Source organism: Anarrhichthys ocellatus, unplaced genomic scaffold (genome assembly GCF_004355925.1).
Source record: "Anarrhichthys ocellatus isolate YVR2014 unplaced genomic scaffold, GSC_Weel_1.0 scaffold16, whole genome shotgun sequence".
Classification (NCBI taxonomy): Eukaryota; Metazoa; Chordata; class Actinopteri; order Perciformes; family Anarhichadidae; genus Anarrhichthys; species Anarrhichthys ocellatus.
The window spans coordinates 225,911-240,723 of NW_022280046.1; the positions used below are offsets into that span (position 1 = coordinate 225,911).

The window sequence follows — 14,813 nt, forward strand, 5'->3', positions numbered from 1 at the left end:
ATACGGCCTCTGTCTGTCCTATCGCCGAGCAGGCCGTGTCCTAGACTGAGCCGTCATATGCGCTGATGTGTAAAAACATCTCCTATGTGAGATCTGCTCCAGTCATTTGTCAAATGTATCGTATGCTACCAAACAGACATTGACAGACACAGTAATGCGGAAAATGAGGATCCACCACGGACTGTTGTTTCCAATGCAATTATTTTCCTTCCTACAATATATGACAAATAAATCTAGATTATGCTAAAATGTAATTGGTATTTTTTTTTTGTATCGATTATCCCTCTGATTATTTTTCCAATTATTCATTTGGTCGATAAAATGTTCGTGTAAAATGTCAGTTTCACAATCAGTTTCCTAAAGCCCAAGGTGATGTCTTAATATTGCTTGTTATCGTCTTTATTGCCCCATTATCATAAGCATTATCAGTATTATAGTATCAAAACAGTTGCTGATTAGTCATTTCTGTTAATTAACTTACTCATTTTAGTTCATTTGTTTCAGCTTTGTGATATTCCTCTACAAATAGAATCGAATATTAATAGTCATATCACATTGAATAAGACATTTAAAAGTTGAATACAGTATAATGTTTATTTATTTATATATCTAAATAACAAATAAAACATAGGTATTTGTAGCTTTAGATTTCTCAGTTCCTACGTCTCCTGATGAACTTTAAATAACCACAGAGAGACCCGACACTCTACTCTACTCTGCCTCCAAGTGACTCAATGTTTTTTTATAATGTACTGTAATGTACTGCCAGTTCACATTACATTCATGCTTTCGAGTTTGTTGATGTAAGTATGGTTTCTTTTCATTCATTCTTTTCACCTGTGTATTCCTGTAAATGGGAGCCTGGAGGCTATCCCAGCATGCACTGGCATGGAAATGCTGCACAAAGCTGTTTTCTGAACAATTTAATATTCCTGGTGAACCCTGTTGTTTTTCATTTGATTTGTATAAATCTTTACCCTGAACTAGTGAGATGCCTCAGTGAGGGCAATAGTAGAGAGAATTATGACCACTGATGTGAAGGATCGCTGCAACACCTATAGGAACTATGGGCTCGCTTTCAGGTACGACAGAACAGCTCGCATACAAAACATCCTGGTTAATAAATTTAAAGTTATGTATGGAACTTGTATTACATCGTGAGAAACTCACCTTTTCAGTGCTTGTGCACATACATTTGGTTATCTGGAGTGCCTGACAAACCAAAAACTGGGCTTTGCTGGGCTGCTTAGATCACAAAACCACAAATCCATCCAGCAATTCAGATTTTTCTCCTCTTTTTGTGTCACATGCAGGCTTATTAGAATGAACCCTCCCATCTGACTATCTCCACCCCAAGTACTTTTGCAAAGGTGGGCCATATTTTTCTCACGAGCCAATCAGAGCAGGCTTGACATTATTTGGGGGGGGGGGGGGGCTTGGGTTAAAAAAACAGGCTCTAAAACAGAGCAATTCAGTCAGAGGGTGAATAAGGCTATATTCTGACAGACACTAGGAGAATAATAATGTGTTTATTTTACCTTTAAGCATGTAAACATGTTTTAGTAGAAACCCAAAATACAGTTATGAAACTAAAAATGAACATGATATGTTCCCCTTTAAAATGAAGAGGACAATATCATTACAAAGATAATTAAAGACAAATACAGACTATTCCAGTTACATTACTATTCCAAGAAAGTGTCCAATTAAAATAGTTTAGAGGGGAAAGGAAGTTGATGAGGATCTGGTCCTGTAACAGCAGGACAGTAATAACAGAAGAATGTCACCATCTGTGTCCTACAGACTAAACATCAACTTATTCTAAACACCAGAAATAATTGTGCTATTGAACAATGCTAAACTATACGAAATAAGGTGGAAGTCAGAGCCAAGTTACCATAAATGTACAAAAACAAATTATATGAATTCAGAGGATTCTATCATAAACAAAAGACCAGTAGCTGTCGGTTACCACAATGAAACCATGTGAGAACACGATGGAAAGGAATCCATACAATTAGGACTGGCTCAGTACCATGCAGACACTTTAAGAATGGGTAGGGCGCACACAAATGCTTGAAATAAAACATGTATTGACAAGAAGCTTCAGCCCATGAGTATACACATATCTATGAGCCTTAATACCTCTGACTAACAGATAAATCAGTGTGGATCTAAAGTGTCAATGCTGGGATGTCTACCCTTTTATTGAACAGCCATCTTTAGCGGCATTTCACATGTTAAATTAAAACCAGAAAGCTTCTTGGAAAAGCAAGCGCTTAGTTGTTGGAAGGAGTCGGTCTCTTCTGGCACATGCACAAAAAATGAGTTTAATTCTTAAAGGACTGGGTAGCTTGTGGAATTCAGTTGTGCAGAAGATGAAAGGCGAGTGTAGAGCTTGTAAATCATGAAGGGTGATGGAAAGCCTCTCAGGTACCACATCTTAGCCGGTTCAGAGTCCTTTTTTCTGTGGTCTGTGCGGTATTGCCCCAGGCTCACCTTGACAAGAAAGTGCTTATTGAATGACCAGACACTCCTATGAGTTACATTTCTATGTAATAAATCTGGAGTGGAATACATTGCCAACATATAGGCTAAAACAAAGTGTTCACTTTGCCCCAAAATGCTCCTCTGGCGTATTTGCAAATATGTTCTAGTAAATAGCAAGTGAAGTGGGACTCAAATTTGAGATGTGTGTGGCCATCAGACGGAACATGACACCGGCGCGCAAAGAGAGCGCGGAGATCAGGTTAGAAACATGCATCGCAACACAACATCTCCAAATCGCATTCCGCGTATACTGAAATCGAATCCGAGGACATCAGGATGTGTGACATAATCCCAAAGACATCTGAAAATTGCGCTCCTCCAAACGGGGCTCCAGGAGTGGTTTGGAGAAATATTTGTGGACCTCCGTTTGCTCTTGCGGGGATATATAAGGGGCGGACACCAACTGCCCTATACGTCAGAGCGCACTTAACTATAAATCTCTCCAAACTGCCCTGTGCGCGCGGTGCGGTGTTATGCGCAGACATCTGTCCCGCTTCAGTCCAGTATGAGGACAACGCGTGTGGAAACTCTTCGAGCTGCATAAACACTATCTGACCCGGAGAAATGGAGAATAAATACCCCGATCTGTGTTGTTTATCATGTCAACATATTGTCATATGTCGGCGACTATGAACATTTAACGCAGTTGTGGATATAACGGCGCTTTAACTGTTTTATCAAGAGGCAGACAAGAGCTTCTTGCATCCTGGGAAACAGATTGTTGGACCTTTGGCGCCTTGCTTTTGCACTGGAGACGCTGATGTCTTCATTGAACTCCTCTCAGTCGGAGATGGTGGAACTCTCTCGGATTTCCAACGTGGAAACGTAGCATCCAATTAATCAGCGACTGCAACTGTACCCCGTAAGGCGCAGTGGCACTTGGTACGCTCTTTTCAACACCCACCTTTGGACTCCAAAGTGTGGGAAGACGCGTGGTTTTTGCCGGATCGGAGAATGAAAAAAACAACTGGTGTGGCTTTTTATTTCTATCGGGACATTGACCGAAATTGAACTCGTTTTAAGGACAGTTTCGGAGTGTGGTTGTTGAACAATTCATGCAGCCAATTCAGCTTTGGACACTAACTGAGACGCGTTTTCTGTTTTGGATTTTAACACAGACAGCCAAGCGAGTTTCAGGTCTGCATGGGCCATATTTAAGGTAAGTGGAGCAACATATTCTTTTTCATTTTGAGAGTTTAAAACAAAATATCTTCATATCCTTCAGAATATTTTAGCGCAATACGAGACTCACTTTAGTGATTTTCGTTGAAATAGCAAATTCAAATGAAAAATGCAGCTTGTGCATTTGTTAGGACTTTTGCACGGCATTTTTAAGCACAGTATTTATCCATGCATAGCTGTTTAGGTTTACTGCAGACTCAACATGCCATTAGACAGAGTCACGTAAGCTTTGGGGATCGCCATCTGGCCAACTCACACCATTATTTAGGCTATCGTTGCCAACACGGTGTGGTGCGTGCTTTAACCAACGCATTTTTGTGTAAGGCGCACCCTCCGTGCCTCATTACAAGTAGCAAGAGCTCGCCCTCACAACAACATGAATATATTATCTAATATTCCTCATAGGTCAATAGAGAATAAGTAGGAGGCTGCTGGGAATTTTAAAACAACATAGTACTTTTACGCACACATTTACGCATTATTCATTGTATCACTATTTCTATATGTTGGGGATACCTTGAGATTATCAAGCACATAGGCCATTTTTCATTGTGATTAATCTATTTAGAATGGCCTGGTAGGTTTACGCTGATATTTATATTTACAACAAATTCCACTATGAGACGGAAACGAAGTGTTCAAAGCCTCTCGACATGATGACACAGTTATTAATACAGAATGAGTCAGGGCAGGTCTGGCCACACTGTTTCAAACTCTTTGCTGACTTTATTATGAACAAGAGTTGGCCTACATTGTGATTGAAGAGTAGGTGTATTTTTGATAACTTTATTATTGTTATTTCTTATCATTTGAAATAAAAGAGCCTCTCTTATCTTTGCAGCTTTCTTCATAGGAACTGAGGTCTAAGATGAAGTTATGGGACGTTTTGGCCACGTGTTTGTTGCTCCTGAACTCTGTTGCTACACGGCCTCTCTACCAAAACACTCAGCCAGCCAAGAGGCATTATTTCCCCAGCGGCTACAGTGATTCTGCGTCCCTGTCTGTGGAGGAAGAAGAGCCAACGTTCCAGCGTAAATATCGCAACCTGCAGGAGATCTCCATGGAGGATCAATGTAAGGCACGCGGCATGATTTGACAAAATCTTGTGTGAGGCGCAGTCACCGTCAATGGTGGATAATCGTCCCACATGGGGTTTCACATTTTAGTCTTGATCTGCGCTGCTTGTGCAAACCATTTAAAATCATTCAATCATAAATAGTGAAGCTGGCATCTTTTCATCTCATTGTCATGCAACGTGTTGACTTCCGAGAGGAAAAGTAGGCAGCATATACAGCTCATACTGTAGGTGGCATTGTGTAGAAAGGGCCCTTCAGACACCATTGGTTTGCTGGCCAAGTAATTTACACTAATCACACTTGAGAAACAGCAGGTAAAGTGATAGCCAGTGGGTTGAGCCAACAGTGGAGAGTCCTACATCGATAAGGCTCTCAGACAGGCAGGTTATCAGATGGAAGATCTTCATTTGTTTTTTTATTGCTTCTGTGTGGTTACAGCACTTGTCAAAACAAGCCTGCAGCATGAATAAGAGCATGAGCAGCTCTGATCTCAGAGGTTGCTCTCCACACATTCCCCCTTCTCCCTTTGCTTACGTTCACCTCTGCCACTCTGAAACATAAAGACCCCATGACCTTTGCCCATCTGCCAAAAGTCAGAAATGATGGGTTTAGAGATGGCAGTGTGAACCACATTGCAGGCGAGAGGCTGGACAACACCGGAAAGTTTGAAGCACCGAGTGAGAGTCCTGTGTTTATGTTCATTTTAACAGCAACAGTGGGCAGGAATTTATTTTGTTTGGATCAAAGTGACACAGTATCATCTTCACGCACGAGTAGACGCGGCCAAGAACTAGATAAGGAATGGAACATTTGGACAAATGTTTGTCCTGCCACCTCATATTCTTGTTTGGACCATGGTGACATCACTGATGTGCTTGTAACCAAAGACCATTAACTATACACTAACAGTGTAAACAAAACTTTAGCCCTAAAAGGGGACGGGTCTGTTAGTTTGCGCGTAACATCAAAGTTTTTTTAGGCTAAAATCTGCAGGCAGCAGCTGCACGAGGGGACTGATATTGTAGTATTCAGCCAATGAATTATGGCACAATTTGCACCTTGAATTGCTCCTTTGGCTGCCACTGGCCCAGTCTGTCAGCAGGTGTACACTGTAGCCACCCTGGCTGTCAGCTGACACACAATAGGAGGTGTCTAAATCAAAGGGCAGGTGTGTCTAAACAGATTGGCCCGGGCTCACCTGATATACGAGCAGCGGCCCAATCAACTGTGGAGCGCAGGCGGATCAGATGGCTGGTGTGCCGCCAAAGGTAAGACAAGAGATAGGTGACACTGCAATATGGAGGCTGTGTTAACCACAACACCACTTGCCAGATATCGCTCCCCCATTGGCCATGACTTCCTGACACACATCCAAACACTCACAGACGCACGCAGGTAAAGAGTTGGACCAATTGATTCCCTTCAGAACAATATGTCTTCATGATTCGCACTCATAGTTCATCGTTGCCAGACCTTCAGGCGTTGGGAGTAGGAGAGACTTTACCCCATAATAGAATCAACATGGAACACAGGAGGGTCCAAGACTTGCAGTCAGTTCTCATCGCTGCTCGCAGCAGATGGCGGAGAGCTGAGCTGGTGCATGTTTTGAGTTCCGAGCAGACGAAAATCTGCTTCATCTAAATGACCCAACGCATATGATTTCCTTTTTATTTGGCCTTTGAAGTGTTGGCATTCTCAAATTACATCCATGAAAGAATTAAATGGCTGAAAAACTATCTCTCACTGCGTCTCTCGTGGTGGTGTAATTGGTCTGTGCCTACTGTATCATCACAGGCAATTGGTGTGTGAAAGCAAACATGGTTAACTGCAGATGTACAGCTGAACAACCTTTAACGACTCAGGTTCCCTGAGATTGAAAACGAATGTAGGCAGCGTGCCGGCCTTGGTTATTCATGCAAAATCAAGTCTACCCACATCCCGTCATTACAGATGTACAAATCTTCTTCTTTGACTACAACAAAGTGGAAGTGACAACACCCTCTGAACTTCAGCCTCCAACTCATCCCCCATCAGCCATCTTGAAAAGAGTCAAAGCAGGGCACCTGCACTCACGTCAATAAGAACAACTCTGGACTGCTCTCTGCATTCCTCCGCCTGACATCTAATCTATAAATCAGCACGCACCGTTTCTGATCTCTCAGAGGATCTTTCCCAGTATTTATGGACATTGTCTGCATATTTTTCAACACGTGTGTGAATGGTTTGTTGAACTGATTGCTTTGGTCGAAGTGCATTTATTCAATTCTGCATGTTACGTACACATCTGTATTTGTGCATTTAAAAGGAGTAGTTTGACATTTTGGGAAATACGCTTATTCACTTGCTGGTATAGAATTAGCATGAGTTAAAATGAGAAGATCAATACCACGCTCACATTTGTACAGATTAAACAAGATATAACACGTCAGCTAATTATCTTTAGAGGTGCTAGTTGGTGAATGTTGTTACTGCTGGACAGAGCCAGTTAGTTTGTGCAACCATGTTACATACTCATTTTTTGTATACCGTGGACATTTTTCCATATTTATTGTTTATCTCACCTAGGGGTGCAAAGTTCTGGGAATGTTTAAGGTGGAAACTTTCCCTGGGAATTAACAAGAAATGACAGGAATAAAATGGCAATATAGGGGATATCTGCTCAGACTGTTCACCATGTAATATGCAGTAACTACACTTTTATCATATCACAAGCAGAAATGATCCATTATGTTATCCACGGATGTCTCAGAAAGTCAGTGATATATTATTTTAATACCAACTTTATAAGGGAATGTGTTCCTTCTCTATCTTTCAGATGACAACGCGGGTCCCTATCCGGAGCAGTTTGATGATGTAATGGATTTTATTGAGGCCACCATCGGCAGACTCCGGAGATCATCGGAGCCCAGCGGAGGCTCCAAGGGACGGAGGGAGCAGAGACAGAGGGGCGCAGCAAACACAGGAGGCGCGAGAGGCGAGAGGAGAGGACATGGTGACAGGAAGCGTGGTCGGGGACGAGGCGGAAGCCGAGGTGGGAAAGGAGGGCGAGGTGAGAAGGGGAGGGACAGGATAGCGGTGCAGACCCGAGGCTGCTTGCTAAAGGAGGTCCACCTCAACGTGACAGACTTGGGGCTGGGCTACCAGACTAAAGAGGAGCTGATCTTTCGGTACTGCAGCGGCCCCTGCGTGGAGGCGGAGACCAACTATGACAAGATCCTCAACAATCTCACACACAACAAGAAGCTGGACAAGGACACGCCCTCCCGCACCTGCTGCCGGCCAATCGCTTTCGACGATGACTTATCTTTCTTGGACGACAATGTAGTATATCACACGCTGAAGAAGCATTCTGCCAGGAAGTGTGCCTGTGTCTGATGACGTGACAGACGAGATCTACATCAGTGAACTAAGGATCACTGTTCCCGGCTGGTGGGATCTCTGTTGGACTACGGTCACACCTGGTCGAAAAAGGGAGTGTATTGACTCGTGTTTTTATTGGCAGTCAAAAACAATGGGAAAGCCATTCAAATAGCAAACTGTACATTCAACGTTGACAGTCCATGCTCAGTCCTTCAGAACCCCTGACCAGTATATGCAGGAGAAACGAGACTGTTACACTTTGCTAACTAACTGTGCTGTCTAAAAGAGGTGAGAGTGAAGAAAACTTGTTTTTGGTTTTTATAGCTCCGGAGGAATTCATTTTCCCAGGAACATCAGTTTTTCCATAGCTGCTCCTAAGACTTCAGAGGAACGCGGAGATTTGAGGAGTATGATCAGCTGCAATCTAAATTACTTTCACTGCATAGTCTGGATGTTGACATTTACATTCAGAGCCATGGGATGACAAATACCACGGCGGAGTTCAGCAAAGACTTTCTGTTGCAACGCTACATCTACATAAAATCCATTCATATATATATATACATACATAAATACATATATATGTATATATATACACACACGTGTGTGTAAGAGGTATATTTATTAAGATGGGAATTAACTTATTGTTATTTATTTCAATCCATTTTATGAAAGAAATTGTCATTTTTCTTATTTATTTGAAAGCTTTGTTTGTCCTCGACGGTGCCACTGTGGAGCATTTTCTCAAGCAAAATCTGAAAAAGGTGATCCAGAACTGCGAAACACTCGCCCACAAATCCTAATATTGCTTATTCGCTTCACTTAGATTCCAGAGTTTCTCCGTTCATGACACCAAAGGATCATCATTAGCTATCCAGTTGAGGGAGGGTAGTAAGAGACACAGAGGAGGGGACCAATAGAAGATGTTTGAGTGAATTGATTGTTTTTGAGCATTTTGAGTAGATCATTCTTTTAAACACGTCACCTCATTTTTCCAAATGTGACCATGCTAAGACAGGGGGGACTTCACACGTTGCTCTCTCGGCAAATTACGCTTTGCTGCTGTTTATTGAACAGATTGAACATCACTCTGACCAGGAGCCATCACATTTCTGAATTTGAAATCTAAAACCGACACGACAGTAGTGGTCTCTCTGAGGATCTGCAGGTGCCTCAGAGGATCCATCCTTTGAGTCACAGAGTATAGAAGCTTGCCAGGATGCCTGCCTATCAGCACACGTTACGCGAAACCTCACTCTATACTTGCACCGAGTCTGTCAAAAGGCTTTGCAGCGGTTACTGTCCCAATAGGCTTTAAATTTCCTAAGACTGCTTGTGCTTCTGTCTCGACTCTGACAGACAGGTCTTACTGCCTGAAAAGGGATTTGAAAGTGATCCTCTAACATGAGTCTTAAACCAAATATCCCCGTGGGGCAAAGCCATGTTGATGAAGGCAGTTTAAGGAAAATCCTGCAACCGCAGCGGCTGTCATCGCGGAACTGATGTAAATATCACAAGACTAGAGGCTTGGACAAACGAATATGTTTTTGGAATTAGAAGCAAGACGATGGGTAGGCTCAACATGCTTTCTACATGTAAAAACTAGTTCAGCAGAGTTTCTTCCCCCCCAAACTATACACAAATATACATCCAGGAAAACAGGCGGCATTTTGAAAGCATGTTGCTGGGCCCATCGAGACCCTGCGAGGGGATGGTTTTAAGTGGAACAAAGAGAGCCCCCGGGTAGGTCTTGATATTAGCACGGATTAGGGACCAAGGTATCTGTGCCCACCCAGCAGCAAGCAAGCCAGCTTTACTGTGTAATCCCCCTGCACACAGAACAAATCCACTGCATCAAGCTGAATTAAGGCCAAACACTACACACAGAGAGAGAGAGAAAAAAAATCTAGCTTTTATCATAGCATACCTCATCAATTGGATCATCTTCCCCTTTAACAACTGATTCGTGTATAAGCCTTTCCAGATGAGAATGTGCACTGAGGAGTCTTCCCAGAAGCCTCAGAGCGCCTCGCTTCTCCTCGATACCATACATTAAAGTGTGTAAACTGTGACCACTGGCCCTCTCATCTTCGTGACCGGTCGCTCCACTGTTCCTTAGCGATTAGTCCTTTGGTGAGACAAGTAAAAAAAAAAAAAAAAAAAAAGGTAAAGATGCGAAGGAATCCTCGGTGTTAATATTCCAAGGATTGGATTTCTTTTTTCACTCCTTATTGTGTTAACACCTGTGTCATGTCGTCCCATTTGTTTTGTGTTACAGAACCAAAGCTGTCTGCAAACTTTATTTTTGTACAATATTCATTTTATAACTTTTTACAGAATTAAACTTGTTTCTATTAAACAAGCGTGTCTCCTGGTATTCTGCCGTGTACAATAACGCACCGGTGCCAGATGGTGCTAATTTGCCTAGCATGTGTTTACACAAGCATCATGTAAATTTGAGGATTGAAAATTTGGGTTGTATGGAGAATTGCGGGGATGGTTTTGAGAGACGGCCCTCTGCAGTGTGGCGTGCATTCCTGAACACTGGCCCAGGGTCGTACCCGTAAACAAAAAGCCCGCCATAAAGCGCCACTGAGCTGTAAATTAAGGCGCTCAAGAATGTTTCCACCGAGCAAAGAAGATCTGGAAATGCTGATGAGAAGATGGCAGCGGTACAAACAGGGAGTCATTAAGCAGGGGCTCAAGGTGTGTATACAATGTGTAGTTTAAGTAATACAAGAGATGTTTAACTTCAAGACAAGTCTCAATTCTTGTAATACAAAAGGCACAAGTCTCACAAGTTAAGTTTCAAAAATGTCGAGCCTCTAAATACTGACCTAAATCTTTTATTTATTTTTTGAATCAAAGCCGTTTAAATGCTGTTTTTGTTTTCAATATCACATGTCTCTTCAGTACTGAGGCCTAGTAATTAAAGCTGCGTTCATCAGTAATTTGATATCAATAATGGAACAAATGACCATGTGTATGTAAAAGCCGCTGCTCATAGTGACAGACAAATACAGGAAATCATCACCAAACTCAGCTCATTGTTTTTGGTTTTACAGCCCACAACTTTAATGTTTTGGTCACGTTTCATTTCCTTCCTTCAGCATCGTTTTCTGACGTAGGCATCCGCCTTCAGCTCTAAAAACCCCAAAAAGCAGACAGATTTATCAACCAAACATTTTAGCAGCTAAGCGGACATACATGGTGTTGGTTGAGACCAAAATCAGAGCTAAAAGAAGAGTGAATATTTGTCAATTAGGAAGATATAGAATATCATCAGCCGTATCCTTCAGTCCACAAATCTGGGTCCAATTTGTTTGTTCTCGTCAAGTTAAATGTAATTTTATCCATCATAGTATCTGGGCCCGACAGTAATTGATGATTGCTTGCGGCCACAAAAGAAAGCTTTCTTGGGTAGAGAGATGGCCAATGAAAACTAGTCACGACGAGGTCTGTGGAGTATTTCGAATAAAACTATCTGGGGTTGAGTTTTTCTAACATTTTGATGCTTCGAGAAGCACAAAACCAGCATTCACCTTCTCTGTATTGCATAGGCATAACACAGCAGGTACTGTAAGTGAGAACGTGTTTGTACATTTGGATGAACTGACCCTTTGCCTGCACCTGGAGGCTGTGGTTTCAGCTCCACACATGGCTTTCTCTCTTCCACGTGCCAACTGGTTCATCACACGCCGATGGAGTGAATCAATCGGCGGTCGCTCTTCACCTCTTGCTGAGGGTTGAGAGCGCTTTTTGTCAAGTCGAGCTTGACGTCAGCCCCCCACCCCCCCCCCCATGAAGCCCATCTCATCTCAGCTCACCACTTTAGTTGCTCTTAAAAACATCATAGTTTTAGTCCTTCCATATTTCTTGTCCTGGTATTTCTCTGTCTCGTATTCATTTTATGGCTACAGGAAGTTTGCCAGGACACTGAGACATTAGTCTGCCTGTAACTTTGGTTGGCTGGGAACTCAAGACTGCTCTAGTTTCACCCCCGAGTAGAAAAAAAAAAAAATCAAGATGTATACAGTGAAATTGACCATGTGGCTGAAATTTCTATTACAAACTAGTTGCGGAGGTTGCACTCTAGAGAGATGAATAAAAAACACAAACATGTGTTTGATTAGATCTGTATGTTGCGGTTTGCTCTGTCAGTTGAAATATCTTTGGACACTCTGCAGGTCATTCAAAGACAAAATATAGGTTTTCCGCATGCAGAACAGTACAGCTACTTCCGGATGGAACAAACAATCGAACAAAGAGATATTGTTTGTTTGCAGCCACGCCCAAGTTTAACATTTCAAATTTAAGAGTGAAAGCAATCGGAGCCGCTAGAAATATGATGCAATTTGGTGATGGTTCAATATTTATCTTTGAGTAGTTGCTTGAGAAAACGATCTTAACTTAAGGTTGTATTATTACGATTATTTTAAATTTGAATCATGATTTCTTATATATTCATCAATATTAGAAAATGCAGCAGTTACAACAAAGTTTACCTAAGCAATAACTTCGCAAAAAGTTGCTTGTAAAAACTTTATTTAAAGCCGTGAGTCAAAACACCGGCTTTGGCCCGGACTGGGTGAACCAGATATCTGCAGGATTAAGTCAGTGCCTCATAAAAAACATATCTGGCAGAAGAAAGCTGGTAAAAAAACTGAAATATCACTTTAATTTGTGGTAAAATATATCACTATTTGACAAGAGAATACAAATGACTTTCTATAGGTCTTGAGGTGAAAACTGCACAGCTTCATAAAGTCTAAAACCCTGAAAAAAAAAAACGAATTGGCTGCAAGTTTGTGTACTTCTTTGCCATTTACTTTTTACAAACTAGCAAACTGTTCTTCAGAGCTGATGAACACAACCAGGCCACAAAATCTGGAGACAATTCATGAGGCATTAGCAAACTGGAGATGTGGGAGGACAGAACAATAGAAATTATGAATATAAAGTCCATGTAATCAAAACAGACATAAAAAGCCAAGTTCTTCCAGAGGATGAATTGCAAAGCGAAGGAGTAGAACATAAAACTATATTATGCTTGCACAGTAAAAAAAGAAAAGAAAAACCTGCACATTTATGTGCTATCCCTCGACACAGAAGCACATAAACACATGTATGCAAACATTACAAGAGGGAGGACAGAGACTGTTCAATTTAGTGACATAATTGATGCTTCTATGCAGTGTCGGATAGTAACTCCGTGTTTTGGGATTGATCCCGAGACCTCTGGGTTACGATGATATATACACACAAACACAAGCCCACCCTGTCTGCTGTTCTATACAAAACGAGCTGCTGTTGATGCACCTCAGATCTTGCGTTTCTTCCACTCTGGTTCCTTCTCAGCTTCCTCATCCTCCTCCGAGTCCTCTGCAAACAAAGGCACTGGCTGGGTTCTAAAGGGGGCGGGGGGGGGGGGGGGTAATGATTTAACAGGTCTTTTCAGACAACTTCACAGAAAAGCAATAAACTTCAAATGTAGATAACCAGATAACAGAGCTATGAGGCCACAAATGGTTTACGACATTTATTATTAGAATTTGAGTAACTTCTTCTGTACTGGCCAATTTGGGCTTCAGGAAGTTCAGGCTGTAACTCAGAAGAACAGTAGACCTGCCTGCACAGGCCTGTTCCTCCGAGCAGAGCAAAGAGAGCTGTGATAGTGACTGTTACTTCTTGAGAGAGCTCAGCAAACTGGCTAAAGTGATGCACTTTATCAGATCAATCTACTATAATGTATATCCCCAGTCTATTATCTTTAACTAGAGATCGTTTCCTTGCATTATGTGAAACAATCTGTTGAGATTTGGCTCAAAGCTTTGTTTTGACGTTTATGTAGCAGTCTGAGTCCGATAGTGATCTAAAGTTGTCCATTACTCTCCGTTCTGCAGTGTAAAGTGTATATCTGTCAAACTGCACAACTCTTTAAACATTTATGTGTCACACCGGTAGGAAGAAACCCAAGTACCATTACAATAGAGTAAGCAGCACTCCCGGTACTCGTCTTACACTGTCTGCTAATAAGAGCAAAGCCAGAGGCTGAATGCGAGAGGAAACGAAGAACAATGAGGTGGACAGGGAGAGTGTAAATGATTCATAGTGATGATATAAGGGGGTTCTTACTGTTTGTATGCCGGGGCAACCCAGTAAGGGTTATCTGAAGCTTCCTGGGCGTGACGTAGGATGGCCTGTCGGGGGTTACTGTCATCCGTTTTATCTAAAGCGATGTTCTTCACGATGAATGAAGACAGAGTGCCACCATGAGCTGCTACTCTTCCTCCTCGACCTGTCAGGACACATAATCAATATCGTATTAAAAACACTGTGTGACTACACCACGGCACACTATTTTAACAACTCACACAGAAGCAAAGAATTATCACAATCTGAGTTTTTTTATTACTTTAGGTAGAATTTATGTAAACTCTTTGCATTCTTGCTCCAGAAGGGAAAAGCTTGCTGCTTTCCAGAAAGGCCATTGTTATGGTTGTCTTTAAAAGGTCAAGAACAGGCGTCACACATGCATGTGAGCATTCCCGTAATTAAACACACAGGGTTTCCTTCTAGAGTTGGGCAGTGACGTTGTTTGGGGGATTGAAAGGCAAGTTTTCCTTTTGCTTGTAAGCACCAGCC

The 14,813-nt window shown here is 42.0% G+C and overlaps 2 protein-coding genes across 3 annotated transcripts in view; one reads left to right on the forward strand and one right to left on the reverse strand.

The window, feature by feature from the left end:
• Window positions 1–4,581: 4,581 nt before the first annotated feature.
• On the forward strand, window positions 4,582–9,806 carry gdnfa (glial cell derived neurotrophic factor a). Its single transcript, XM_031855497.1, has 2 exons — window positions 4,582–4,805; window positions 7,624–9,806. The coding sequence occupies exons 1-2, from the start codon at window positions 4,601–4,603 to the stop codon at window positions 8,181–8,183; spliced, it is 765 nt and encodes a 254-aa protein (XP_031711357.1). The 5' UTR covers window positions 4,582–4,600; the 3' UTR covers window positions 8,184–9,806.
• Window positions 9,807–12,973: 3,167 nt separating this feature from the next.
• wdr70 (WD repeat domain 70) overlaps window positions 12,974–14,813 on the reverse strand; it is a 34,313-nt gene continuing 32,473 nt past the window's right edge. For both annotated transcript variants that reach the window (XM_031855496.1, XM_031855495.1), the window contains 2 exons: window positions 14,304–14,466; window positions 12,974–13,576 (listed from right to left, as the gene is read on the reverse strand). In XM_031855496.1, coding sequence (XP_031711356.1) covers window positions 13,489–13,576; window positions 14,304–14,466 — 251 coding nt within the window. In that variant the 3' untranslated portion in view covers window positions 12,974–13,488. The remainder of the gene's footprint in view (window positions 13,577–14,303; window positions 14,467–14,813) is intronic.

Bases quoted from the DNA above. Each gene is read 5' to 3' on its own strand.
- gdnfa (XM_031855497.1), top strand. From the start codon at position 4,601: ATGAAGTTATGGGACGTTTTGGCCACGTGTTTGTTGCTCCTGAACTCT. The intron at 4,806-7,623 runs GTAAGGCACGCG...TCTATCTTTCAG, and splicing joins GATCTCCATGGAGGATCAAT to ATGACAACGCGGGTCCCTAT.